Consider the following 27,225-nt stretch of genomic DNA (forward strand, 5'->3'; position numbering starts at 1 on the left):
ACGGGCGGTGGCACCCCCCGACGTAACGCTGCGTGATGACGCCACGCGGGCGTGCGCGCCGATTGGTTGGATTTGAACCGAACGGGCGCGCGGCCGTCGGGTGAGGCAGCGCGGAGTTCGGGTCGTGAGGCGGTCGCTGTCCCCGCAGCATGAAGGCGGCGTAAGTCCATCCCGGTCCCTCGACCGTCATCTCGGTTCGGTTCGTCCCGCTCTCACGCGGTGTCCGGGCCGCCCCTCACGCCTTGTTCTTTCCCCCAGTAGGGCCAAGACCCCACGGAGACCGGCGCTGAAGAAGCCGTCGCCGTCCGGCCAGAAGGACCCCGTGGGGGTGAGTGCGGAGCTGCGGAGGGGGCCGTACCGGGCCGTGCAGTGCCGGGCCGTGGCTCAGCCTTGTCCTCCCCCAGGTGTACTGCAGGGTGCGGCCGCTGAGCCGCCCGGACCAGGAGTGCTGCATCGAGGTGATCAACGAGAGCACGGTGCAGATTCACCCGCCCGACGGATACAGGATATTCCGCAACGGGGAGTACCGGGAGGTAACGGCCCGCGGGCTCCTTTCCCCGCTGCCGGGGTTCCTGCGGGGCTCCTTGGGCCCGGTGCGGGCGGTGCTCTGAGAGAAGAGAGGTTTCAAATCCCAAAGCCCCTTTGGAGCAGAAAGGTGCCGTCTCCTTCCTTTGGCATCGATATACAGAATCGCCGTACAGATCAGAAGAGTAGAAAAGCCCTCTGAAATCCTCGAGCCCAGCCCTCCGTGCACACTGCTTGTGTCCCCCAGTGCCACATCTCTGTGTTCTGTGGGTGCCACTGGGGGTGGTGACCCCGACACTGCATCACTGCTCTTATGGAGAAGAAACGTCTCCTGATATCCAGTCTAAACCTCCTCTGGTGCAACATCAGGCCATCACTTCTCATTGCTGTTCTTGAGAACAGGCTGATCCCCCACTTCACTACAGCCTCCTTTCAGGTGTTGTAGAAAGTAAAGAGGTCTCCCCTGAGCTTCCCCTTGGCTGACAATCCCAGTTCCCTCAGCTGCTCCCCATAAAGCTGCTTTCCTTTGCAGCTTTGTTGCCCCTTTTGGACAGGCTTCAGGGTCTCCATGTCTTTCCGTATCCTCTATATCTAAAAAGGCTTCTGCAGGGTGGAAGGGTGAGAGCAAAAGAGGAAAAAAGATAAAACTGGCAAAACTTCTTGAAGGTTTTGTTCACAAAGCTCTGATTCTTAGAAACTAGCTCTGAACAAAATCAGGCACGAATGAGTTAAGAGTTGGTATATCCTTAAGCTTAGCAAAGGGCAATGTTTTCCTGTGTGTGCTGAAGGGGAAAGCTGTAGTTAATGTATAAAGAGAGAAGAGTGGGTGTATAGTTTCTTCTCTCTGTGACCAGTGAGATACGTAAACAGCACAATGCTGTGCCATGGAGGATCAAAGTGAGTATCAGGAAACATTTAGTTACAATGAAGATACTGAAATAGGCTTCCTAGCAGGGTGGGTGGTGTCCTCAGTGATAGGCTTTAACTTTTGGTTAACCCTGATGAGGTCAGGCAGTTGGATTTGATCTTTGTAGGCTCTTTCTAACCAACCTGTTCTGAAGTGGTGAAATGGTGTGAAGTAGGAAGAAGGTGGCAGGTCACTTATAGCAAGCAGCTGTTGTGCTTACTGGAAAGGAGACTTTAGGGCATGTGTACAGAATGAAGAGCTAGAGTGCTACAGATCTGAGCATGCAAAGTGCAATAGTTCTAAGTGAGAGAATCTCTTTCTGGGGGTAAGGCATAATGAATGTTAGCTGGCACGCAGGCTGCTTTGTTTCTGAGTTTGTGCTGGGAGAATCTGAAAGCATATGAAGTGATATTTAAATATTTACAAGTGTTTTGAAGGAAGGTGGCTGGATCTGTCCAAGTACGTAGCAAACCTATGCCTGGAAACAGGCTGGGCAGGGAAAAGACATGAATTTAAAAGCAAGAATATTAAATTCTGGAGCGTGACTTTATCTGTTGCCAGTGTCCGTGGTGTTCCTTCAGTACCTGTGTAGATGAAGGTTGGGGATCAAACAGAAACTTGAGCTTGAAACTGAAGGTTGTGAGCTTATCTGTTTGCACGTGAGGTCAGGCTTTCTGATCACTGTGGTTATTGATGGACATAAGCTCTATGAACACCAAGGGTTGCTGTTCTTTGATATACAAACTTAAGTGATTATTAGAAGAGCTTTAGTGGAGCTCTGTATGTTCAAACATGGGTGTAATCTTAAGGCAGTTTGTTGTTCTGTTGAGCTAAGGGAAAAAGAATGCAGCAACAAACTTCTGGGCAGGGAAACTTAAGATTTAGGGTGATGTGTCTTCTTTACTTCAGACGCAGTATTCATTTAAGGAAGTGTTTGGTACCCTTGTTGCTCAAAAGGAGCTTTTTGACGTAGTGGCTAAACCTCTCGTGGAAGATCTCATTCGTGGGAAAAACGGTAAGGGTTTCCTTGTTTTCTGTCATGTCTTTGTATGTCTCTTTTTTTGGTATTGTTATGATTTTGCATGTCTTAAGGTTTCTTATCTTGTCTAGGTAAAATATATACGTTTATCATTATATATATGCATACATCTTATTTGCAATGGAAACAGTTGTGGTTCAGCTCCCCTGTACAACTTCCTTGGGAGCTGCTCTTGTGTAATGCTGTGCGTGCTTTGTATGTCCAGGTGTAATCTTTTTGTGCACTGTTAACTGAAGAAGCACATTTTTTTTCAGGGGAAAGATGCCAGTTACTCTCCTAAAGACTGACTATAGAAACAAATCAGTTTGTCCTAGGCACACTTTGATACTTTGAGGTATCTGGTTAATGTCAAGCTCCCTTTTAACAGCCAGAGTAAATCAGACTGCTACACCGGGGGCTTAGTGGCTACGTTTGTTTTCCTTTCCAAATGCATGATCCCAAACCAGGGCAAATATTAGCAGTTGAAGTGTGACTCATCCAGATGGTCAGTACTTGTATTGACTAGGAGTGGCTTTTGCTGGACTGGAGAGAGCTTACTGATAGCTCAGCAGGAGTCTTTTTTCATAAGAACACTTTACACAAGAAACAGTGTGAATGTAACTGATGCTTTTTCAGGCTGTAAGCACGATTACAGGACTCTTCTGTCTTTCCTAGGTCTCCTTTTTACATATGGGGTGACAGGCAGTGGGAAAACCCACACTATGACAGGATCTCCTGGTGATGGAGGGCTTCTTCCACGGTGTTTGGCGATGATCTTCAACAGCATAGGACCGTTCCAGGCCAAGAGATTTGTGAGTAGTTTTGTACCAAATTCTCTCACTCTGCTCACAACAACCTAAAGCACTGCTCAGAATGCCTCCTGTGTTAAACAACAACAGAAAGTACCCCCAGGAAACTGGGTTTCTGAAGCAGGACCAAGGAGATGGGCCTGGTATCTGGGACAGACGTATCAAGAAGTTGTATGGTCTAACTGTTCTTCTAATTGTTACTCATTTTTTTTAATTACTTCAGTAAAAAAAGAAGAGTCTGAGCTATGATTTTGTGACTTTTGTATCTTGAGACAAATCTCATTCCGTATTTGAAGTAACATAGAAAATGATGTTTTTCTTTTGTTCAGAAGTCTTTTTTTTTTTTTTTTCCCAATCCAAATATATCTGGAACAATACTGGAAGCTTTTTTCTTGGTAGCATGCTAGCTTGGCAGCCTTTGTGAAATATTTTTGTTTTGGAAGTACCTGTTTTCTGTCAAATCTACTTGGAATTAGCTAGCAGATTGAGTGTTAGTGAGGGGGTGTGGTATTTGCTGGCTGCCAGACGGCTTGATCAAATAACTTGTCTTTTGCTGGCCAACACCTTATGTTCACTACCGTTTGTCATTATATTGTCTAAACATGTTCACTGTTCAGGTTTTTAAGCTTGATGACAAGAATGGTGTGGATGTTCAGTGTGAAGTAGATGCTCTGTTAGAGCGACAAAAAAGAGATGCCATGCCTGTTCCCAAAACTCCTTCTGGCAAGTAAGTAACTATTGTAACATGCAGAAAAAAGTAGTTAATGTAAATGTTATTCTGAAACTGATTTCAAGTTATCTCAATGTCTTTATCTTATTCTTGTGGAAAAAAAACCCAACAAATAAGCAGAAGACACTCATGGCTATTTAGTGTACTGTGTTCCATGTAGGATGGAAAATTGCATAGGGAAATACTTTGATTCTAAGCTTTAAAATTGAGCAACATAAGGCTATATATATTTTTTTTTTGTATCTGTTTCCACATAAGTAAAATGCTGTGATTTGACCACATACAATAATAGAATGGCTTGGGTTGGAAGGGACCTCAAGGATCGTGAATCTCCAATCCCCCATCACGTGCAGGGCCACCAGTCTCCACATTTCATAGCAACCCAGGCTGCCCAGGACCTCATCCAACCTGGCCTTGAACACCTTCAGGGATGGACGGGCATCCACAACCTTTCTGGGCAGCTGTTCCAGCACCTCACCACTCTCATAGTAAAGAACTTCCCCCTAATATTCGACCTAAATCTTCCCTTCTTCAACTTAAAACCATTTCCCCTTGTCCTGCTATTATCTACCCTTGTAAAGAGTTGACTCTCCTCCTGTTTATATAGGGTACTATGAAGTTAAACTTGAGGATGTTTTGCAAAATAGTGAGATTGTGAGTGGTGTATGATTCCAATTCAACTGTCTATTTAAATTCTTCTGAGTGCACCTGAAACTGGATTTGTTGGCTTCAGTTTCTAATGTGTTTCTATACTCCAGTCACACCAACTATCAGTAAGCTTGTTCTTTGGCTGTTCAGTCAGACAAGGTAGCTGGCTGTGGGTGCTCCATCACAACCACTTTCTGTGTGTGATCAACAGGCGACAGATAGATCCAGAGTTTGCTGATATGATCAACGTGCAAGATCACTGCAAAGTGGAAGAAGTTGATGAAGATAATGTCTACAGTGTCTTTGTCTCCTACATCGAGATCTACAACAACTACATTTATGACCTCCTGGAAGAGACTCCATTTGACCTGATAAAACCCAAGTTAGTAGGAATAGCAATATTGATGAAGTTACAGAAGTTATGCTTTTGTGAGGATTGCATGTCTTTGTGACTGTAGTCTTTGCAAATCTGGCTCAATTCAGGTGAATTGCTTCCAAAAATCACAGAGAATGAGGTGATGCCTAAGGAATCCAGACAATAGTATTGAAGTGCACCGAGCTGTTCTGTTGCTGCTAAGATTTAGTGCTTGTTTTCCTAATGTAATGAAAGATAAATAAGTAAATATTTAATTTCTTAGGCAGCATTGTGTCCTACTGAGGTTTTAAGTCTATTGGAGCTATTCTGCAAGTGCTATTCCTAGCTTGTGACCATGGCTTGAAGAGCAGACTATTCCACAGCTGGCATTTTCCTCTGGAAAACTGCGTGTTGGGCAAAAGCTTGTGTATTATTTCCATTCAGTGCCAATCATTTCCTTAGCACCAGAGGTGAATAGTCTCAAATGAAATTCTGGATTTTTTTTTTTTTTGGAAAGGTATCTGCTTGGCCATGATTCAGACCAGTAAATCTTGTGGTTTGTTTTTTTTTTTTTTTGGAAAGGCAGTCTGTAAATCAAACTTATTTGTACATATCCTTAAAATTCTAAATCCACTGAAGAAAGTTATGTGTACCTTCCAGTACGTGGGTTAATTAAGGAGATGGCCAATCTACAAAGGCTAAACTAGAATAAAACAAGTCGCTACATTGAAACACTGAGAGCATTCTCCACGGGACTGCTTTGAAATGGGTTTGAATATCTGAATGCTTTCTAAATAAGAATGAAATCTGGTTTAGTTTGTTGCTTATCATACCCAGAAATCAGCCTAGGAAAAGTCTTGAATTATTTCCATTTATGGGAAGTGCAGTGCATTAAAAATGAAAAGATCTTGGACATGGGCTGAAGGACTTAATATTTCTAATCCTGTTTTTTTGGTAGGTGGAACAATTGCAACACTCCAGTGCGAAACGGTGACTTTATGTATGTGCCTAAGCAAACTACTCCCAGTATTGAAGAGTGATTTATTTTTTTTTTTTTAGTAGAAGCAGAAAATAAACTGACTCCTTATCTCTTCTTTGCTTTACTAGTGAACGTAGAACGCTGTTGAAGCCATCTTGCTTCTATATGAGCCACATGCATGTAGTAAAGCAATAGCTGCCACACAAACCAATGATTTCCAGTGAGAATTGCAATTAAACGTGGCTTCTAAATTAGTAGCTGGAGTGTAACTAATCTTGGCTGAGTGTGTGTCCTTGTACTTCTGCTTCCATCTGCTGTGTGAATAATTGATGTATTTAGACTGAATTGTGTACTTAAATAAAAGAGATCTTGCATGAGTTGATATACTACTGTATATCCAGCTCCACTGAAATGTAGTGCTTTCCTTTCTTCCTTGCCCTCAAGACCTCCACAATCCAAAATACTTCGTGAGGACCAGAATCACAACATGTATGTCACAGGATGCACGGAAGTAGAGGTGAAATCCACAGAGGAAGCTTTTGAAGTCTTTTGGAAAGGTAAACAGTCTTGAGATGCTACTTAAAAGATTACATGTCTGTATGGAGTTTACATTATCGTGCTGGAAACAGAAGTGGCTTTGGTAGGTGGCAAATCTGTTTCACACAGCAGGTGTTTGGAGGGAACGTTGTCATTCTTTCCAACAGGGCAGAAGAAGAGGCGCATTGCAAACACTCAGCTGAACCGAGAATCTAGTCGGTCTCATGGAGTTTTCATGATCAAGTTGGCTCAGGCACCTCTGGATGCAGACGGAGATAATGTGCTGCAGGTAAATTCTGGGGCATGCTGTTGAAGGAGGAGTGTGTCTGTGTCTCTGTGCGTGTGTGTATGGATATAAAAGTGAGGAAAAGTGGTGAATCTTGCAGCATGGCCTACTTACTTAAACTTATGCATATTGAAACTTGCATACTTTTGGTGAAGTGAATCAAAATTATAGAGTTTGTAAAGTATTTAATTTCTCTCCTTCCTGTAAATAGAGCATTGAAGTGAGCAGCAAAGCTGCTCTTTCATTTACTCTTCCTCTGTTTTGAGCAAAACATCTTAGCATAAGAACATGACTTAGAAGTTTTGAACAAGAGCACTTGATATAATCTATCTTGTGCCACAAGACAAAGGGTTTGATAAACTTGTTCACAAAAACCCCAGTGAGGCATGGATTAAGGGCTATAAAAACATTCTCAATCTTAGTCTGAAGGTGTAATATGTGTTTAAGTCTGCTGGCTTGGGGTTGTGAGGGATATTCCCCTGCACCCCACCCACCCAGTGCCCCCTTACAAGGCAGAGAATATACAGCTAATAATTAGCCTAATCTAATTTCTTTCCCATAACAGGAGAAGGAACAGATTACTTTAAGCCAGCTGTCCTTAGTTGATCTAGCTGGAAGTGAAAGGACTAATAGAACAAAAGCTGAAGGGAACAGGTTGCGGGAAGCAGGTATGTACCGTGTTTAGACAGCCTGTGAGTTTTATAGGCTAGGCTATGCGTGTGTTAATCTTGTCTCCTGGTAAAGAAACCATAAGAAGATTCATTAAGTGTTCTGTTTTGATGTTTGGTTATCTCATTTGATGGTCTTCAATCCTCCAGTTTGGAAACTGGAATTTTTGGCAGCATCTATTGCATTTGTGTGTACTTCAGATTACTTGGAAAGGCTGTCAGTAACAAATGACTTGTGGGTACAGACAGTTTATCTTAAAAAATAAATTAAAAAAAAATGGAAATATGATGCAAATAGATGCTTACAGAGATTTTTTTTATATTATTATTTTAAGGTAATATTAATCAGTCATTAATGACGCTAAGAACATGTATTGAAGTTCTGCGGGAAAACCAGATGTATGGAACAAATAAGGTATGCAGCCTGCCATTCAATTATCTCTTGAATAAGCTGATGTGATAAAAGCTTACTAGAACTTCCTTCTGCTTTGTTTTAAGATGGTGCCCTACAGAGATTCCAAACTGACTCATCTCTTCAAGAACTATTTTGATGGCGAAGGGAAAGTGCGTATGATTGTATGTGTTAATCCTAAAGCAGAGGACTATGAAGAAAGCCTGGTAACTTGCAATTCTTATCCTTGCCTACTCTCACATCTAGCTCTGAATTATTGTACTAGTTTAGTAGGTGGCAGGGATGATAACTTACACTGTTTGAACACTTCAGGCAGTCAGATGTAATGCAGGGCAAACATGCCCTCGAGGTTTTAATTTTTCCTCTCAAAAATGCTAGTATGCTTGTGTGCAATATAGGAAGTTTCTCTTATTTACAGCAGTCCAAATAGCTGTATTTAGGTGCTTTTTCCCCAGTAGGACAGTATTTTCAAGAACTTCAGATATCTGCACAGTCAGGTTTGTGGCTCTTTGAGGGATGAAGGGAGGGAAGGTGTTGCTAGGGAAGGATTTTTAGATGCTCTACTTCAGATTTGCAAGCTATCTAGCAGGGAAACACTTCAGGTTCTATGTTGATAATGTCTCTGCTAAAACTTCTATTGATCTAAGATATCACTTTCAAACTTGCTTTGGACAGCTGCTGTTTTGTGGCATTGCTGAGCTTGCTTTTGTCCTTTTGCAGCAAGTCATGCGTTTTGCAGAGATGACGCAGGAGGTGGAGGTTGCAAGGCCTGTCGACAGACCACTGTGTGGTTTGACACCAGGACGACGCTTCAGGAATCAGGCCTTCAGAGAGGAGCTGGCCAGGAAACTGGAGATTCGAGGTGGTCCAATTAATGGAGGTAAACAGGAGAATGCAGTGTTCACAGCAGGTGCCTTTTTTTCTGTTCTTAGGGGTTGAGGGCTTCTTTAAGCATAAATTTGAGCCTTGAGAGCACACAAGGAGCTGCCTTTAACTGTTAGTGGTGAGCTTTCTCTGTAGTAGCTGCACCTGAATTGCTCTTTTCATGCTGTGCTACTGTTTACACAGTAATTGGGCTTAAGCTACAATTCTCAAAGCAATTCTTTGTTGTTGATGTTGAGCTGAATTCAGGGTCCCATTACTGCAGCTCTGGAAAAGAGATTGTGTTGAAGATAATGCTTTGATGCTTTTATACGCTCTGGGTTTACTTTAGAAATTAGGACTTGCCTGGAGGTATTGTAAGGAATGAATCAAAAATGTCCCATTTAATCTCTTCTCAATACTGTCGTCTATTCTGAAAACGTGTAGTTCTCATTAATAATTCTACACTCTGTCTCCTTCATAATTCTGTGGAATGATCTGTGGCTATGCGTTGTCAAATGAGAACTTTGTTCTCTAGCTTGCTGACAGACTTCCTTGGCTTTAAATCTTACAGAAACAGAAGAGCAATCTGCTTCAGAAATATTTTTGCAGAACTTTCCTCCCTTGCCTTCGTGTGAGCTATTGGATATTAATGATGATCAAACGCTTCCAAGGCTTACTGAAGTCCTGGAAGAACGCCATAAACTACGACAAAAGTTGTCAGAGGAGTTTGCCAAAAATGGTAAGAATTTGAGCACTGATGTAGAGCTCGATTTTTATTTTATTTTATTTTTTTTTTGGTGCCCTCATTGCTACTCAAGCATCTCTTCTACACTAATGTGGAATAATTATTTTGTCTAGGTTGATGGTTTAAAAAACCTTTCATTGAGGTAATGAAGTAGCTGGTAGTGTCGAGTTAGTAGGAGAAAGGAAGGATGAGAAAGTAAAGTATGTTGAATCTCTTGCAGTGCTTACATTTAAAACTGTGCTACGAGAACTGGATTCCAACGTTATGTCCAAAGAAAACTATGTTCAAGGAAAGTTGTCTGAGAAAGAGAAAATAATAACAGGACAGAAAACAGAGTTAGAACGCCTGGAGAAGAAAATTAAAACTTTGGAATACAAGGTTAGTTTTCTTTCATTGTTCTGAGCTATGCAGCTCCTAAGCATGGGACGCTTTTTCTGTCTGCCACTTGGCAGTCTTCTTCACATCATAAGCACAAGCATTTCTGGGCTTAGATGGTTGTGTTGCCTGGGGGTATAGCAAAGTTCTTCCTCTCTTCTTCCAGATCGAGATTTTAGAGAAAACTGCTACAATTTATGAAGAAGATAAGCGTCATCTTCAGCAGGAACTAGAGAGCAAGAGCCAGAAACTGCAACGTCAGGCTTCTGACAAGCGTAGGTTGGAGGCCCGGCTGCAAGGCATGGTTGCTGAAACAACCATGAAATGGGAGAAGGAGTGTGTGAGTACATTGCCCTACGTGAGAGCTGTCTAAAGGAGTAATGCTGGAGGGAGCTGGGGAGCTTGATTGTTCTTAAGGTTTTCCTTTTTCTTTGTTTTCTTAATGCTGTTAAGAGGGAAGATATATTTGGCTTTTAATTGAGTACTTGAACAGATGTTTTCTTCTTAAATTTTATAAATGTTGTATGATAAGATGAATTCCTCAAGGGCCCATGATGCAACTGGAGCAGCTCTCTTGTGCACTTCGTTTTGGTATCTGGAACTTGTTCTTTTGGGCTTATGGTTCTCTGAGGAGGGATTCTTTTGTTCTGGCAGCTGTCAGGAGAAGCCTAATCTCAGGCTTTCCCCATTATCCTCATGTAAACTCTTGTTCAGATACGTACTTCATGAGCAATAAGGAAAGAAAGTCTGAGGAATTAATTTACACTACTACAGGACTGATTAGTTCTTCAGGGCTATCGACAGATCTACAGTTAGACAATGGTCTGATTTGCCCTCATGATTTAGAAAGCAAAATATTTATGGCATTAGACATAACCTTGGCAGTCTTTCTTATTAGCTTGATACATCATTACTTTGATCAGCTTGTATCTCAGAGGGAAAGAATATCCTTCCACGTAGAGTATAGAACTATCTACACGCTTGTAGCCCAAATACTCTGTGTGAAGTACTTCATGCTTTTCTTCTCTTTGTCCTTGTAGGAGCGTCGTGTAGCAGCAAAACAGCTGGAAATGCAGAACAAACTTTGGGTCAAAGATGAAAAACTGAAGCAGCTGAAGGCCATTGTTACTGAACCAAAGAGTGAAAAGCCAGAGAGGCCTTCACGGGAGAGAGACAGAGAGAAGCCTATTCAGAGATCAGTCTCTCCACCACCAGTACCTGTAAGTTGCCTTTAAAGCACTTCTTGGTGAAGGGACAAGTGTACTTCTAAGAATGAACTAAAATGCAGAGCACTTTTCTCTAGTGGCTAGAAAACGTTTCCCAAGCACTGGATTTGGATGTTTAAACTACTTTTGAATTCTTCTTCTCTTGTATTTATGTTGATGTTTTTTATTTGTGCTCCTACTTTTCTAATGCCTTCAGTATTGAAGAACATCTGATTCTTTGTGCTGTCACTGCTCTCCAAAACCATAAATTTGGGTAGCTACATTGAATATTGACTGCGTGCAGTGACACTGTCTTATTGCCTTATGAGTTGATAGTTCTGTGTTGTTAACTGCTTTCCCATTCTCTTTAGCCTTCTGGTAACTTTATTACTCAGGTTCCTAACAGCCAGCAGCTCGTGAGCAACCAGCAGGTGCACAGACGTTCAAATTCTTGTAGCAGCATTTCTGTGGCTTCCTGTGTTATGGAATGGGAGCAGAAAACCCCTTCACACAAGCATACCGGTGGCAATTCTAAAACAAGGACTAGACAACAAGAACCAGGACAAAGTAGAGACTGTAACACCTCAGACAGAAGGCGAGGGATGTGCTGGACTGGAATCACTGAGGTTCCCAAACGTAGAGATGAGCTAGAAATAGAAGAGGATCAATGCTGCAGGGTTAGTGCTGCTCCTGTCAAAAGCTACGTGTAGTGTTACTTAGTCTGGCTCAAAAGTTCATCACAACTGCTCTTATGTTGAGCATAAAAAAGACTTGAATTTTCCCCTGAATGTATTTCTCATAGGGCAGTACTTTTTCCAAGTTGAGTCTCGCTATTACTCTTTAAATCTTTAATTTGGCATTTAAAAATCTTCAGAAAGCATTCTAAATTTCTTGTTAGTGTGTAGATAGCTGCACAAAGGAACTCTGAACTAACTGGGCCTTTTTTTTTCCTAGCTCTAAGTGTCTTTGTTTTAATTTGTGTCTGTCTCCTCAAATCTATTTTACAGCCTGTAACTTACCATAGTCCTTTTTGGGCAGCTTAAAAGGTGGTCTTATGAGCCAGCCACATGCAAACGTCTACTAGAAATAGTGCTTGGACAAATTTCTCACTTGAATAGCTGTTAACTTTTGCTCTCCTAGAATAGTCTTTCCAATTTTCACATCTGCATTAGAACTGGGGGCTTTGCTTATAGTTGAGAGATGCTTTTCCATTAAATTACTGCGTGCAAATGTTTGTATGGGTGGTGTCTCTGTCATGATGCAACTGTCACAGTGGCTCAGGTAAATTCATGAGAATTGTATTACGTCCTACTCCCAGGATCAGAGCTGTTGAGAGGGCTTCCCAAGAAGAGGGAAGCTTATCATGGTGGGTTTCACTTTTTTGGGTATTGATTTCAGAATTCCTGTTACTTGCTAGTCCCAGCCCTTTGGAGTGTGGGATGTGGTTGAAGCGGATGCTGTTCCAATTAACTAAAACACAAATCACCAGCATCAGATCATGGGAAGTGTTCTCTCCCACAATAACATGTGACTGGTAGTAATGTCTTCCCTTGGACTTAATTTCCAGATTTCTAGGGCACCCTGGCAGAGTTACACTTCTCTACTAAAAAGAAGAGAGATCTTGAGTGTTTTATTCCTAATTTTCGTGTAAAACAACTTTGGAAGCCGTGAGTCTCCAGATACATTTAATCTTTAGAAGCTGCTTTAGCTCTGTAAGAGCTCTACCTGTGAAGGACACAGCTAGTCTTGTGCCTATTGCTGAGAGAAATCCCAATTGCTGTGCGTCACCTGAAAGCACAGTGAAGGAATTTGCGTTCATAGCTTTGGGTTATTTAACATCACTGTGATTTACAGAGATCTGCACACTAGTGAGTAAATAGAACAGGGAGAGCCTGCAGTATTCTTTCAAATGTCTGTTAGAGGATTTTGAAAGGACCCGGGTTTTTAAACAAACTGTTCTCTGGTTTACCTGAGCAACTGACAATGTTCATGAATGTAAGTTAAAAACTTGTGAACCTCCTCCTCCTTGTAGATTTCTAGCAGCTGGGCTTAGAAGCAGTAATGCTAGCAATGGGCACTCTTCCTTTTTCTCTGCTTTTAATACTTCTGAGTAGACAGAGGCTTTGTGTCTTCCACAGATGTTGAAAAGCCATACTCAACCTGTTTTCTTTGCTACATCAAGATTACATCTTGGTCCATTAGTGCATCTGTGGAAACACTTCCAAATTTATCTTTTCAGGTCGGTTAATATGTTCGTGACAATCAGATCTGGGAAATTTGGGAAGAGTGCTGCCAAGGAGAAGGATGTTCTCCTTGAGGAAACCTTACCACGTAGGGAATGCAACCGATTGGACAAAACTACATCAAATTAGTGGGAAATAATTGGCACAGAAATAAAATCCATTAAGCATTTTTTGCAAGGCTCGTGGTGGTAACAGTATGTTTCAGGATGGATTCTAAAAGCAACAAAGCTTTGATCTTGAGATAAATGCATCTTAACCAGACCTGCACAAATCAGTTTTGCTAATGATAATCCTTTGAGAAGCTTACTGTGTGCTGATTTCTTCTGATTCTCTTCCCACTCTGATCAGAATGCACCTCCAGTTCGTCTCAGACACAGACGGTCGCGCTCAGCTGGGGAGAGATGGGTAGATCATAAGCCACCTTCTAATCTGCCCACTGACACAGTCATGCAGCCGCATGTCCCTCATGCCATCACAGTAGCAGCTGCAAGTGAAAAGGCACTAGCTAAGTGTGACAAGTACATGCTGACGCACCAGGAGCTAGCCTCTGATGGGGAGATTGAAACAAAACTAATTAAGGTAAAGCAAACGCCTCCGTGGTAAACTTGTGATAACCCTGTCAAATCCTATTTCTGGCAATGTATTTGTGCTACGGGCTCGTGCCTTGCAGAAAGGTATGTTTGACTCCATGTGCTAAGAGACTGGGTTTGCAAGTTTTGTGCTGTTGAATTCGGGGGAGACTTTAGTCTGAAAATGCTTTTCTTGAACTTTGTCATTATTTTATGTATGCATCATCATCACATACTTGATCACCGTCTTTCTTGAAAGTAATTAAGGTTTATTTTCCCCTCTAGTAAAACACAATAATCCATTCATAATGAAAGTTCCTTAGACTTGTGACTGCAGCTAATCTTGAAGAGCTGCTCTTGTTGGAATGATATTTGATTTAGGTGGCTGCAGTGACGGATGCTCAAATGCTCCACAACAGAATTCCTAGTATACAAGTAATGAGCAAATTATTATTATTAATGGTGGGATGACTTAAGCTTTGAACTCTTGCAGGTGTATGCTTACTAACTTGAAAGAAAGCTGTAGCAGTAAGTGTTTAAGTTTTGGTGTGCAAACTGACAGTGTTGCTGCCACAGTAACCTCATGGCTGTAACTTCTTACCTGCTTTTGGCTCCCAGGGTGATGTTTTCAAAACCAGAGGTGGTGGACAGGCTGTGCAGTTCACAGAGATAGAGACTCTAAAGCAAGAATCTCCAACTGGGTGAGTTGTACCCTTAACTTTGGGCTCTGGTTCTGCTGGAAATGTTTGACTTTGGTATTTGATGTATAACTGATTCTGGTCCAAATGATTGAGTAAAAAGTTGTTGTGTCTAACTCAAAAGCTCCTCAAAGTTACTTTCATATGATTTTAGGTACTGATGGCCTGACTGCTGTTGAGAGAAAAAGTATTTAATTGAAAAATATATAACGTATTGTATTGTGCATGAGAATCTTGTAGATTCTTGAAAGAAATTGACATTTCTGTAACATTTTCTTATTTGTCCCCATCCTTGTCTACAGTCGAAAGCGAAGATCATCGCCTTCCAATGCTGATCCACCAGAGGATGCTGCAGACTCTGAATGGACTGATGTGGAAACCAGAGTAAGCTACAAAGGAGGGAGAGAGATCTCATGTTTGATCTCGATGAGGGCTTGGAGTAGTGTTGATAGCCGGGTCAGGTTAGGGTGAGAGACTGACTTCCTGTGTCTTCTCAGTGTTCTGTGGCAGTGGAAATGAGGGCGGGATCTGCCCTTGGACCTGGATATCAGCATCATGCTCAGCCCAAGTAAGTGCCTCTCCTCTCTAGTTGGTGCATTGTTCTCTTTCCTGGTGACTCCTAAAATGAGACAACGCTTTCTTTTTCCCCTTCACTTTGTTGCCCTTCCTGCTTTGGGTTTGCGATGCATACGCTTTTAATATACTGTGAAGTGAACAGGCTTGTTGAGTGTGGGAAACACTGACAGTACAGATCTGTAGGGACTTCTACCCAGAAGATGTGTTCTGGCACGTTCTCTGGCATTTAGTGCTGTGAGCAGAATGTCAGGTTTGATCTTGTCCTTCTGCAGCAATTCGGAATGCTCTTAGCTGGACTGCAAAAAGCTGGGGACTGTAGCATGCCTGGCAGGTCACAACTGGAGTGGGATCAAAGGTGACAGTGGCATAGGACTGCACTGCCCTTCTCCAGTCCCTCTAGCCTTTATCAGATTCTGATGTAGCTAAAACAAAACTTTCATCTTTGTATTTTTAGATAAATAAGGCTACAGATACTTCACCACTCATTTTGATGCCTCAGTGAGGGAACTGAGGGAATCATTGGATATACTTAATATATACCTGAATGCAGCTAGTATTTTAGCTGCTACCTGCTATGCAACTGCTGAGCTATCTGCTGAGGAGGCATGGGCTTTAGTCATGCTAGAAGAATCTTTCTTCCTCTTGACATGCATATCCCTGAGTTCATCAGGGCTCTCATCCATCTTTAATGTGATGAGATCAGAGTTGCAGTTACACAGCACACATACCAGATCAGAAGCCTCAACTTCTAGGAAAAGTTGAAATGATGTACTTGGTAAAGTTAGTGCCTAACTCTTGAACCAGACATCCTAAAAAAATCTCTTGCCTAATAAAAGAAATGTTGCAGATGATCTAGTCTTGCTAAACTAGATGTTGCAGAACAGAGCTAAGTATCCAGGTTTGGACTCTTGCAGATAGGTGCTGGCAATGCTGTGGAAGTCACCTGTTCAACTCAGGGGAAGACAATTTGCAGTTTTGCAAGACATGTTTACAGGGAGGAGAGAGGGCTGGAGAAGTAAAGAGGTTTCTACAAAGCCAAAGCAAACCAAACTGATTATCTTTGGAATCAAAATAGTAAGAATTAGTAAAACACAGGTTCTCATCTCTTGTGTGACGTGTATTATTTGTACAAAAGGGGTTTAGAACTGTAGTGGCAAGGTGTTCTGGGGAGTTTCAGAAATGAGTAGTTCCCATTCTGGGTAAGGTCCCAAACGCTTGTTGCTGTGTTGATGTGCACTCCATCACACTTCTCACAGCACCTGCTCAGGGTGGCTGCTGCTACTGGCAGCCTTGCAGCAGCCTTGCAGTACTGTAGTCAATCCTGTAGTTTTCCTGTGTATTGAATTGCAACTTCTATTTGTTTAAAGTTGATAAATTGAAATAAAACTTAGTTTTAAGCCCATGGCTATTTTAAAAAACAAGAAAGCAGAATTCATCTGTTTCTGGATAAATAAGTTCCTTAGTTTGCTTGTAGTGTTTCTCAGCACAGAAAGTACATTAAATTTATGCATACAGCAGAACAGATAAATGAGTTATTGACTGCTGTGACAGAAAACGACCGCTGTGTAAGATCTGAAAGTTGTTTGATTGCCTTCTTTTCTTTTAGGCGAAGAAAGCCATGAACTTAACGTGCTGCTGCGTTGGAATCTTGTTGATTTTTATCAGACTTATCTGCTGCCAGTGATAAATTAACTGCTTTGTTATCACTACAAGCTTCTATTTTTTTAATACTGGCCTATGCTAGGCAATGGTTACATGGAAAATACTTCTTGCAAACCTGAAAAAGCATGTGAGTGGGTGCAAATACTTTCAGTGGACAGGGGAGGTTCTGCCATTGCACGCTGTGGACTTCTGAAGAAATCCTTCTGTCTTGTATTTATGAAGCCCTCGTTATTAAGCTGTATCTTTATAGAGTAATGACACAAGGCTTCTGCCTTGCATGTGTTTCAGCTCTTTATAGGATGTACTTGTGCTCTGGTCACTATCCCTTTCTTGTTAGGCCCTCTGTTTTGAAGAGGTGTAAATGCTGCAATTTATTCAGATGCAGTAACGCACTTTAAGAGTGTTCCTATGCCATTTCATGTATTATTATAGCCAGCAGCAGCTCGGTAATCTAAATTTCTTCTTGGAAGAATTACCTTTAATTATTTAATATACAAATCAGCTTGTGAAATCAATTTCAATCTTCATGGTAACAAAGTGAGAATACCAAGATGATGAATAATGATGACCTGACATCATGGCTACTTTATTTTGTAGTGCAAGTAAGTAATTAAGTATTTTACATCTGTAGATATGGGGTAAAAGGGTAATGTGCTCACTGATATGGTGATGACCTTTATATATGTGGCTCTGCAAGCATGTTAAAATAAATACTTTTATTCAGTGGCTCTTACCAGTCATGTTCTCATCACACCACCATATGCTAAACTACAAAAACGAAGGTAAGCCCTGCGGTTTGTTTTGCTTTTCTTTTCTTTTCTTTTTTTTTTTTTTGGAGGGATTTTGTGAGTTTGATCTAAATGGGCAAATCCTGTACTGTAATGCAGAAATCCTGTACTGTAATGCAGCAGTGGGAAGCTAGTGCCACTAGGTGGTGTGAAACAACCACGGTGGGGTGCTGGCCTTGGGATCCTGCGCTCAGCTGCCCTGCACGGAGGTTGGCTTTGCCTTGAATTCCTCTTTTGAGCACTGCTGAGTTTTGGGGCACTGCTACCCTGTGCACTGTGTCCCCTGTCTGCCACACGTCTCCTGCCTTGGACAGGAAGGGCAACCAGCAGAAATAACAGGCAAAGAAACTCATCAAGGCTGTACTCTTCTGGTGTTTAAATTAACTTCTTTACATGCAGTAAAATAATTTGTCTACTATTAACAATAAGCAAGCTATCAAAGGCATTATCTCTTTGATTTAGATTCAGTCATCCTGTCATCAGCATAAGTCATATTGAGGTGTTTCTGGGGAAACCTGGGGTGTTCAGAACTTTGTGAAAGAAAGCAGTAGCTGCACAACGTGGCATCATCTGGGTTGCTTCAAAAGCAATGTGAATGAGGAATTCAGCTCTCAATGTGCTGTTTTCTCTGCCGCTTGTGGCAAAGGATGTTTGGCTGAAGTGTCTGTTTCTCAGTCCTCGTGAAGTTCTGTGTCTTGACACAGTGTTTTGCAGGAGCTTTTTTCAGAAGCTCCATGTTTTGAATGAGGATGCACACAGTTGCCGCCTTGTCCAAATAAAGGTTAACATAAAGCAAATCTGAGACCTTGCGAAGGAGGATGCCTGTGTCCTTGGTAGTGCTATGAGGAAGGTGGCAGCTTGTTAACAAGTTGTATCAAGTCTGTGACTTGTTCTTCACATGCTGCCCGTGAGGTCTGTGCGAGCTAGCTGCTCAGGTTTGCGTTTGGAAAGGATCTGAGCTCACAGCAGTGTGCTCTGTGCTCTTGGGATGGATGGAGCACGAGGTCTGGCAGCTTGGGGGGAGGGCACAGGGACTCCTGCACTAGTGATGGCAGCAGAGTTTCAGTGCATATCAAGCTGTTTCCTGGCCCAGATCTAGCAATGCTTCTCCATGGGTGGAATTGCACTCAGTGCCACTCAATTGCATTCCTGTGAAGTCGTTCTTCGTGTCTTTGCGTCTTCTTCACATATTTACTCTAGCACATAGCACTGGCGGTGTTTACTCTGCAAAGATTCCTCTAAGACTCAGCTAAGCACACAATTTACTCAGCTAACAAGGGCTGGCATTTATTGTGGGTATCTTTGTGTACTTGTCATTCTTTCGTCTCCGTTGACATTCAGTGGGAAGCGTTAAAGCAAACAGCAGCACGCAGTAGGAGGGTTGCCTGTACCAAGGCTCCTCTGTGCAATAGCTGAGCGAGGCCTTCTGCTTGGTGTTGGCCCAGCCAGCTCCCCCCATGTGCTGTCAGTGGGGGTGGAAAAGCCTTTATGAGGGAATTGAGCTTCTTGGGGGAAAAAATGATTGGAAATGCAGGTATGGGGCTTTGCTTGTTTTTGCTGTGTGCTACTGCCTACCTTTATTTTTCCCTTGAGCTCTGCGCAGACTGAGGCTAGCATTACTTAAAGCAGGTAAGAATGTAGCCCTATGGAGTAAATAATTTTCAGTTCTTTTTGGGCAGGATCTGGGAAGGTTGGCTCTGTATTTGTTGTCCCCCAAGCAGGGGCTCTAAAGCCGAGGACATCTTGGGGTCTCACTAAGTAGGATACTTGAACAGGCTGATCAGGAGAGCTCAATTGTACATGGAATCAAAGCAACCAGGGGGATTAAAGGCACGGGAAATTATGCGATGTTGGTGGTACTTAAAAAATATATTAACTTGAACAGGGAAGATCCTGGTAATTGCTTTCCCCAGTAGCTTCCTCTCAGAGCCCTCCCAGGTTCATTGCAGGTTCCTGTCCCTTCTGCCAGTCCTTCCATTGGCAAGCAGGATCAAACCATATTCCAGTGGGATGCATCACTCCGTTTTGCAGAGGCATGGAGCCCACTGGTGAAAGCAGCTCTTCAGTGCTTTTGTTCTAAGGCTTGTTTTCGTGATCTCTAGTTCCTGCAGCTAGCAGCCAGCAGCGTTTCAGCACTTCAAGTCAGCTTCTCTGGAAGAGAACTGATGAGCAGTGGATGCTCTGTGCTTTCTGCAGGCCAGCCTGGTGTCAGAAGAATCTTGATTAGTTTGCTTGTAGTTAAGTTCTTTGGTATTCTTGGCAAATGCTGCTGTACACTCAGTTTGCTGAACTGAGTTTGTGTTTACCTTTTGAGGTAACGAATTCCTGCCACAATGGGCTGAAGTCTGCAGTTAGTGCTGCCCGTTCTTCCTGCCAGCTCTGGAACATCAGAGTTTCCTACTGGCGTAAGGTGAAGGCTCTGGGCTCTGTTGCCTGTGTTGCTCGGATGTTCTTGGCATTAATTGGCTGCGGCCTCTGCTGAGTAATAAAAAGCAGAAGAATAACATGCAGGCTCGACCCTGGAATCACAGACTTCTCACAGCGAGCTGCAGAAGATCTGTTCTTGAACCTGGGCTTTTCTGAAATCTGTCTCAAAACAGCTCAGGATATGGTATGAAAGTTCAGGGCATCAATCTTATTCCAGGTCGTGTTCCACCCCTTTGCCTCCAAGGCAGTGAATCACTGCTAAGCATGTAAGCACCAGAAGCCTGTAGGATTAGCTGAACTCTTCCCAGTGAAGTTAACGGGATTTTACTGCCTACCTCACTACCCTGCCTGCTCCTCCTGCCAAGTGCTTTGCAAAAAAGGTGCCTGCACTCTGCTCCTGTGAAAGCGTTCTGGCTGAACTCAGCCTGCGTGCTAGGCAGCCTGCCAGAGAGCAGGGGATGAAAAAGCTGATACGGAGGAGCCTGTCTGCTTTTGGACCTGGCAGCTCCCGTGCGTGCTTCACACTTGCATGCTAACATGCTCCAACCCTGACCCCGGCAGCTACAGCTGTTCTCAGCTCAGGGCCTGCCGTTCCCTGGATCCTCCCGTGCTGCCTGGTGGAAGCTATTTGCAGACGGGGATCAAAGGTCCGGCCAGCAAAACTGTCTGCTTGAGGCTGACATGGGTTGTCTGAGGTGGAATCCTTTAGCTTCAAGTCACTGCAGAGCGCTTGCACTGGGGCCATGTGCACTGCTGGAGCTGCTGGCGGTGCCGGCTGCTGCTGCCTCATCCTGGCTCCGAGCAGCTGCTGGGCTGGCACGGGGTGCAGGCATCACCCGGGAGCTGTGCTCCATTCCCACCAAGATCTTTGCTCTGTCCTTCCATCCGTAACGACAGTGGTGCAGACATTGGGCTCCCGGCCGTGCCTCCCCCAGGACAGAGCTGAGGGTCAGGGAGCAGCCGCTGCTGGCTGCCCAGCATGCAGTCACTTCCTAGCAGTCGGTTTTGGTGTAAGGAACTTTCTCACAGCGAGCTGTCTTTCTCGTTTTCTGCTCCCTTTTGTGGTCTCTGTCACATCCAACGCTGATTTTGCAGAACGTGTGTGGCCTCTGTTGGCTTTCGGTGGGGCAGTTCTTGGTGGTGGCCCATAGCAGGGTGAGCTCTGCATCCCTGCAGCCAGGCTGCCAGCAGGACTCAATGTGCCAGAGTTGTGTGCGTGGCACCCGGGGGCTGGGCACAAAGGCTGAGAGCTTTCAGAGCTGGCAGCAGTCAGCTTGAGGTGGCCCGAAGGAATTGGAAGCAGAGCTGCTATTCTTCCGAGAGTAGCCTCGCTGCTCACAGCGCAGCATGAATAATTACAAGCAATAATCCTGGCAGGCTTGAGCGGCCCTCTTGAAATCGTGAAAGTGGATGAACTGCTGGCAAATGGCAGTGCCTGCTCTGGACAATCAGGGTGGCGTGGCACAGGGATGGCATCACAGCTTGCTGTGCTCCCTGCCAGCGTGATGAAAGCCACCCTGACCGCCCCGCTCAGGGCAGTTGTCACCTTGCATCTGAAGGACGCTGGTGGCTGCCAGCTTGGCAGCGTGCATCGAGTGCAGGGCCTGATCCCTCCTTGTAAACAGGGCAGATGTTTATGTGCAGGAATCCCCCATCGCAGTGCTGGGCTGAGCAGAGTGAGCCCAGGGCTGCCCGCTGCTCCCAGCAGTGTAAGGAGCAGCTCTGCCTGTCCTGCACACAGCGTCTGTCTGCAGCCTCTGTCCTGATTTATGTTGAGCTCAGAGGCTGTTAAAAATAATCCTCCCACATGCTAAAATTACATCGTCCCTGATTTATATTCAGTTTTGTGGACGAAGCGCCTATAAAAAGATGAGTAAAACACTGCTTGTGGTGGCACAGGGGAGAGCAGCCTTCTGTAGGAAAGAGCTCGTCATCTCTTTGGTGCAGGAAAGCAGCACAAGGACAGCACTGGTACGACTGGGATGCCCCAGGTTGGTGCCCAGCAGTGTGAACCCTGCAGGGAGGTCGGCTGTGCCCAGAGGTGTGGGCATCACACATCTCACCAGCAGCTCAGCCCTCTCTAATGGCACAGTCAGCAAGAACTTTGTTTGAGACAGTGGCAAAGCAGCCCCTTCCTGCCCCAACAGCTTGTTCTGCAGCTTTGGGTACTTGGATTTATACTGAAAATACCATGAGCTGCCCTTGTTGTTTTATTAGGAAAAATCTAGAGTCTGTAAAATACAATTCCCTGGGATAGGAGGCTAATCCTCTTATTTCTACACATTTCTGGATGATTAAATGGCTGGATTATTTAAGTAGTGATTTGTTGCTGGATTGCATCATCAAGGAGATCTGAAGCATAAATATTAGCTTTGGGCTTTTGGCTCTTTACTGCTGAAAGGGGTAGAAGGTGTTCTGCAGACAAAAGCCAGGGAAATTAAATTAAATGAGCATGTGGAGTAGCGGGTCACAGCGGAGTCCCTAAACCCTTATTGGCTCCGAGAGCTTTAACCTTTATAAAGAACGTGTCCAGTAAGTAACATCAGCTTTGCCTAGTAAATCTGGTATCCTACTGTGTTTCTAAGTGAACTGGCCCTTCTGCTGTACTTGGAAATGTTTCTGCGGTGTTTGTTAGCTTCTAAGGCTCGGATTAGTCTTTCCCTCGCACCGAGCCAAGTCCTGGCAGCCCTTCATACAGCTTTGCCCAGCGAGTGGGCGTGTGGGATGGGGGCTCAGCGGGAGCCCCAGTGCTGCTCCGTGCTGCTGGGCTGCCCCTCCTGCTCCACTGCAGGCTGGGAGTGAGCTGGGCTGCGTGGATGGGGGTCTGAGGGCTTCTAGCACCCAACGGCAGCATGGGACTGATGTGGGGAGACCAGTGGTGCTGCTGGGATGTGGCCTTTGGAGAATGACTGCAGAAACACGGGGAGAAGCTAAGGAGAGAGGTGGAGATGCTTGGGTTAAAGGGGGCTGTGGGGAGCATCCTGCGTGCTGCGTCCTTGTGCCTCATGGCAAGGCCCAAATGCTGAAGGGCTCCCGTGCTGTGCTTCACCACGTGCTGGACGTCCTCCCAGTGCATGAATTCCCCAGCATGTCGGTGTGAGTGCGGGGTGCTGAGGGATGCGGTTAGTGGTAATGAGTTGGAGGTTGGATTTGGTGCTCTGAGAAGTATTTTCCATGGTTCTTTGATTTGCTGCTCCTGTCTGCCTGGTGCAGGAAGATAAAAGCTGCTGTTGCAAAAACGCTGTGACTTCTAAAGGTGCCCAAAGCACAGCGCATCTTGGTGGAGTGTGCTGCTTGACAAGTCTGGCTCCTCAGCAATGCTGGGGGTGTCCTCATCCTGTCCTTCACGGCACTTAGAAACCTGCAGAGAGGGCAGCGTACAGATGGGGGGAAGGGTGGTGGTGAAATCCCCACCTTGCTGCTTGTTGTATTGCTCTGATGTGAAGGATGCTGGTGGGGGCTGCCTGGGGCTGTGTGAATCCAGCCCTGCCTGCTGTGCAGGAAGCAGAGGCAGGATCCTCTGTGCAAATCATCTGCAGCAATGTCCTTTGCTGACAATATGCATCAAGTCTGATGCCCCTTGGGGAGAGGAGGTGGGAAAAGAAGGGAGAAGCAGGAGAAGCTGTAGCAGGCGGCTGGAGAAGCATGGGGCTTCCAGAGCATGTCCTCCTGTGGGCTCTGGTCAGGTGCTGCTGGTGGATATCATACCTCAAAGCACCTCTGCACCTCCCCCAGGACACTTGGCTATTCCCAAGATGAGTCCAGGCTCCATTTCGGAGCTTCTGGTGCTACTAGCACTGATTGGAGGATGCCTAATTAAGTGTGGCTGTTGTGCATTAGCCAGTGGTTCAACTCCGTGCATGTGCAGCACTGGTTGCATCTAGTGATAGATGGATGGTTGGACTGGATGATTTTCTAGGTCTTTTCCAATCTCGGTGATTCTGGGCAGCATTTATCATAGTACCTCCTACTGCTTTGTGCATTTATTGCAATGCCTTTTACCCCTTTGTACCCACCAGGCTGTGGTTGTGCTCTACAACACAGACTAAAAGCTGTGAGGGGAAAGGATCTTGGCCCAGAACTGCAGTGCAAAATAGTGAGTAGGTAAAGGGATAAGGATGTCCTCAATGGTGGTGGCAATCACTGATACTAAACCCAATGGGACAGTCGTACACAGCCTGCTGGGATGTGGTGGTGAGGATGAGAGCACTTAGGACACTTAATGGAGTTGCCTTTGCTGGAAGTTCCCCTCAATGGGTGATGGAAGCGAGCAGGGCTGGCTCTGAGCATGCAGCCTGGGTCTGCAGAGACCACTCCTACCTCCAGGCAGCCTGGAGAAACCCACCTGCCTCTGGGTTGTGCTGGCCTTACCTCTCCTGCCTGGGACTGCAGCCCTGCAGATGCTGGACACAGGCAGTGCACGGTGCCTTGGATCCCTGCAATGTGCTCAGGTGTGGGGACTGGAGTCACTCGAAGGCTGCCAGATGGAGGAGGTATGAGGCTGAAGGTGCAGGACCCTCCTGCTTTGGGTTTCCAAAGTTTGGAAGAAGTGCAATTAGAGTGAACTAATACAAAGAAAGATGCAATAACAGAGGTACATCAAACGTAATACAGGTATGAGAATCAGTGTGTGCAGGAAGAGCGCTTTGCTGCGGACTCAGAACTGGAGCAGAGCTGGAAAGCAGAACTCCGCAGCCACTTTAAGAAATCCAGTTGGAAAATAAGGCAAAGTAAATATTTACTCGTGCCTGGGCTAGCTGCATGCATGATTGCAGTGGGAATTCACACTGCCCCGTTAATGCTCTCATCTGCCGGGTTAATGCATGCTGGCAGCGGGAGGAGCTGCGGGCTGAGCTCCTCCAGGTGCTTTTAGAGCCTCTCTGTTAAACACCACTCCTGCTTTTTAATGAACCCAACCTCCAATGCAAATTAGATTGCAAATAATAAGTAATTAACTTTATCAAATTGACATTACCGTTTATAACAAAATGTCAACACCGCCTTTATAAACAAGGCAGAGCTGCTATTTGCGGAGCCAGTGGGGGGAGAGCGTGGGTAGGAGAATGCAGCGGGGCTGGGATGGAGAACAAATGCTTCGTTCCCTTCCCATGGCTGTTCTTCCACTGCTGCTCGGAGCAGCTCCTCAGTGTCCCGTACCCTTTGCTGACATGAGGTGACACGGATGAGATGCGTTCCCTGCTGGGCGCAGGCACTGTGCCTCGGGGATGGGCGCAGCTATGGGAAAAGCCTTTGTGTTGTGGAGCTCAGGGCCCATTTCTTCATTAAATGGTGCTTAACTGCAGATGAAGGTTTTGCTGATGGTGTTTCCGGAGGTGTAAAGCGCAGCAGAGGTTGCCTCCAGCCTGGATTTCCTCACCTCTTCCTCTGGGTCCCATCTCATAACGGGAGGAACTGCGGAATGAAGGCACGCGGTGCTGCACTGGGTGCCAAGGCTGCGATGGATGGATGGACCTCATAAAAACGTGCAAACGTGCAAAGCGGGAGCCGGCTTAACGAAATAACCGCTGTGTTTGAAGGAGGAAAAAGGAGTGTTTACTCTCACGTATGGAAATGAAATCACTTCTCCGTGTGCACTGGCGGCAGTGCGTGTGTTTCTGTGTTACCAAAGAACTGGAGTTACTCATTCACCTCTGGTGTCCTCTCAAGCAGAGGTTAATAGTTGCAAGAAGGCTCACGGTAATCCTTCCTGCAGGCACCGAGTGGAGCAGAATGGAAACCCAGAAAGGTGGGAGAGCTGCTGCACTGGGGGTCCCATGGGGAACAGCACCTGCTGCCCTGGGTGGTGTGCAAGGGGAGAGTCGTTTGTAGGGCCGTGTGTGGAAGTCTGCCCCAGGGATGCTCTGAAGGAAGCTGCCTTCAACGTGCGTTGGATCGCAGCTCTTTGTTAGATGTTATTTTCATAGCGGGGGAAAAATATCCGTTTTATTGGCATGGGTGTCGCTGTGAATTCGTCGTCTTACCGCAGTTCTGGCAAAGTCGGCCCAAAGTTTGGCAATCCAAAAGGAAACGTTAATATAAAACTGTGTGTAGAGGAAGGACTTGGATGGTTTCTGCCCTAGGAACTGGATGTGCCGGCACAGAGAGGCTTTAATGCTCATAATGAGCCAGGTGCAAAGAAATTATTTATTTTTCTTAAGGTTACCGCTCTTGAGAATCCATTCATCTAGAAGGATGCCAATGGGATTTGTGGCCTTTTCAGTTCATGTCTTGGCAACAAGGAGCGGATGCTGATCCGCTAAAAGGGTCACTTTGGGTTGGGGCAGTGCTGGGGGGCTGTGCTCCATGCCGGGCTCTGGGAGCAGCCCTACCCCTGGGGCAGCCCCTGGGAAATGCATTTGGTTCCATCCCAAAATCCATCTCCGATTTCAGATCTTAAAAAAAAAGAAGGAAAAAAAAACCCAACCCGCATTAATCCCATCAGTGGAAATAATCATGTTGGGCCCACGATCTTAATCTTTTATGTCGTACACATCTGGAAAAGTAATTCAGGGAAATAATATAAACTTCAGCTAAGCTGTATAAACCCAACAAGAAAGTGATTTCATTTCGCTGCGGCTCGGCAGACCTTTGTCACACGCCTTCCTGTAACAATATTGACTTTATAACACCTACACTTTGTTCTCTTCCTTAACAGGACAGCTGCTAAGTGCTGGTAAAACAAACATCACATGTTCCGTGGGGCTCCTACAAGGTTTGCAATCAGGCGCTCTCTAATAACTGCTTAAATACTCTCATCAAGCTTGTCCTTGCTGTTTGCTTTAGGACACGGTGTTTTTTTTCTCCCCTCCCTATTTATTCTGCATGAGCGATAGGCAGAGCTAGAGGTCACACAAAGTAAATGCAGGTGGTGCTTTGGTTTTTTTCTTTTTTTTTTTTTTTTTTTTCCCCATTGCTGAGCTTGCCTTTCTGAAGCAGCGGAGCGGATGTCCCCCTAAAAGCATTGCCTTGTTCTTCCAGGCATGGTGATCTCCTGAATGCAGGTCCCTATGAGCTCCTGGCATGTTTTCAAGTCCAAGCAGAGCAAATGCAAGATGACAAGAAGAATAAGAGCTTGCTTAGCAGAGAGAGGAGCACTGAGCCTGATCTGGGGGTGGCTGCCCCTGCAGTGCAGTGATGTATCGCAAAATCGGGTCCCTCTTTTGGATGGCCTTCAAGGTGAGCAGGAATGGGAGAGGATG

At 44.9% G+C, this 27,225-nt stretch overlaps 1 protein-coding gene and 1 long non-coding RNA gene across 15 annotated transcripts in view; both read left to right on the forward strand.

The window, feature by feature from the left end:
• Positions 1–33: 33 nt before the first annotated feature.
• Positions 34–17,537, forward strand: KIF23 (kinesin family member 23). 13 transcript variants are annotated; one of them, XM_031555362.2, is made up of 24 exons: positions 34–160; positions 259–328; positions 405–533; positions 2,342–2,447; positions 3,126–3,262; positions 3,877–3,986; positions 4,849–5,019; positions 5,951–5,992; positions 6,416–6,528; positions 6,676–6,797; positions 7,360–7,462; positions 7,798–7,877; positions 7,961–8,080; positions 8,595–8,784; positions 9,310–9,477; positions 9,704–9,861; positions 10,025–10,198; positions 10,899–11,078; positions 11,435–11,740; positions 13,655–13,885; positions 14,494–14,576; positions 14,876–14,957; positions 15,071–15,141; positions 16,064–16,704. In XM_031555362.2, the coding sequence occupies exons 1-24, from the start codon at positions 150–152 to the stop codon at positions 16,065–16,067; spliced, it is 2,961 nt and encodes a 986-aa protein (XP_031411222.1). In that variant the 5' UTR covers positions 34–149; the 3' UTR covers positions 16,068–16,704. The 13 variants fall into 13 exon arrangements, with proteins under 13 accessions (XP_031411222.1, XP_031411226.1, XP_031411225.1 ...); XM_031555360.2 differs by lacking the exon at positions 16,064–16,704 and adding an exon at positions 16,756–17,537 and having other exon boundaries at positions 35–160; XM_031555363.2 differs by lacking the exon at positions 16,064–16,704 and adding an exon at positions 16,756–17,537 and having other exon boundaries at positions 35–160; positions 11,459–11,740.
• Positions 17,538–25,778: 8,241 nt separating this feature from the next.
• The window catches only part of LOC116217110 (uncharacterized), a 60,862-nt gene continuing 59,415 nt past the window's right edge, over positions 25,779–27,225 (forward strand). The window contains exons 1-2 of one of the 2 annotated variants that reach the window (XR_014885987.1): positions 25,779–26,738; positions 27,005–27,202. This is a non-coding gene — a long non-coding RNA (uncharacterized LOC116217110). The other variant, XR_014885988.1, reaches the window with a different exon arrangement.

Source organism: Meleagris gallopavo, chromosome 12, assembly GCF_905368555.1.
Source record: "Meleagris gallopavo chromosome 12, MGAL_WU_HG_1.1, whole genome shotgun sequence".
Taxonomy (NCBI): Eukaryota; Metazoa; Chordata; class Aves; order Galliformes; family Phasianidae; genus Meleagris; species Meleagris gallopavo.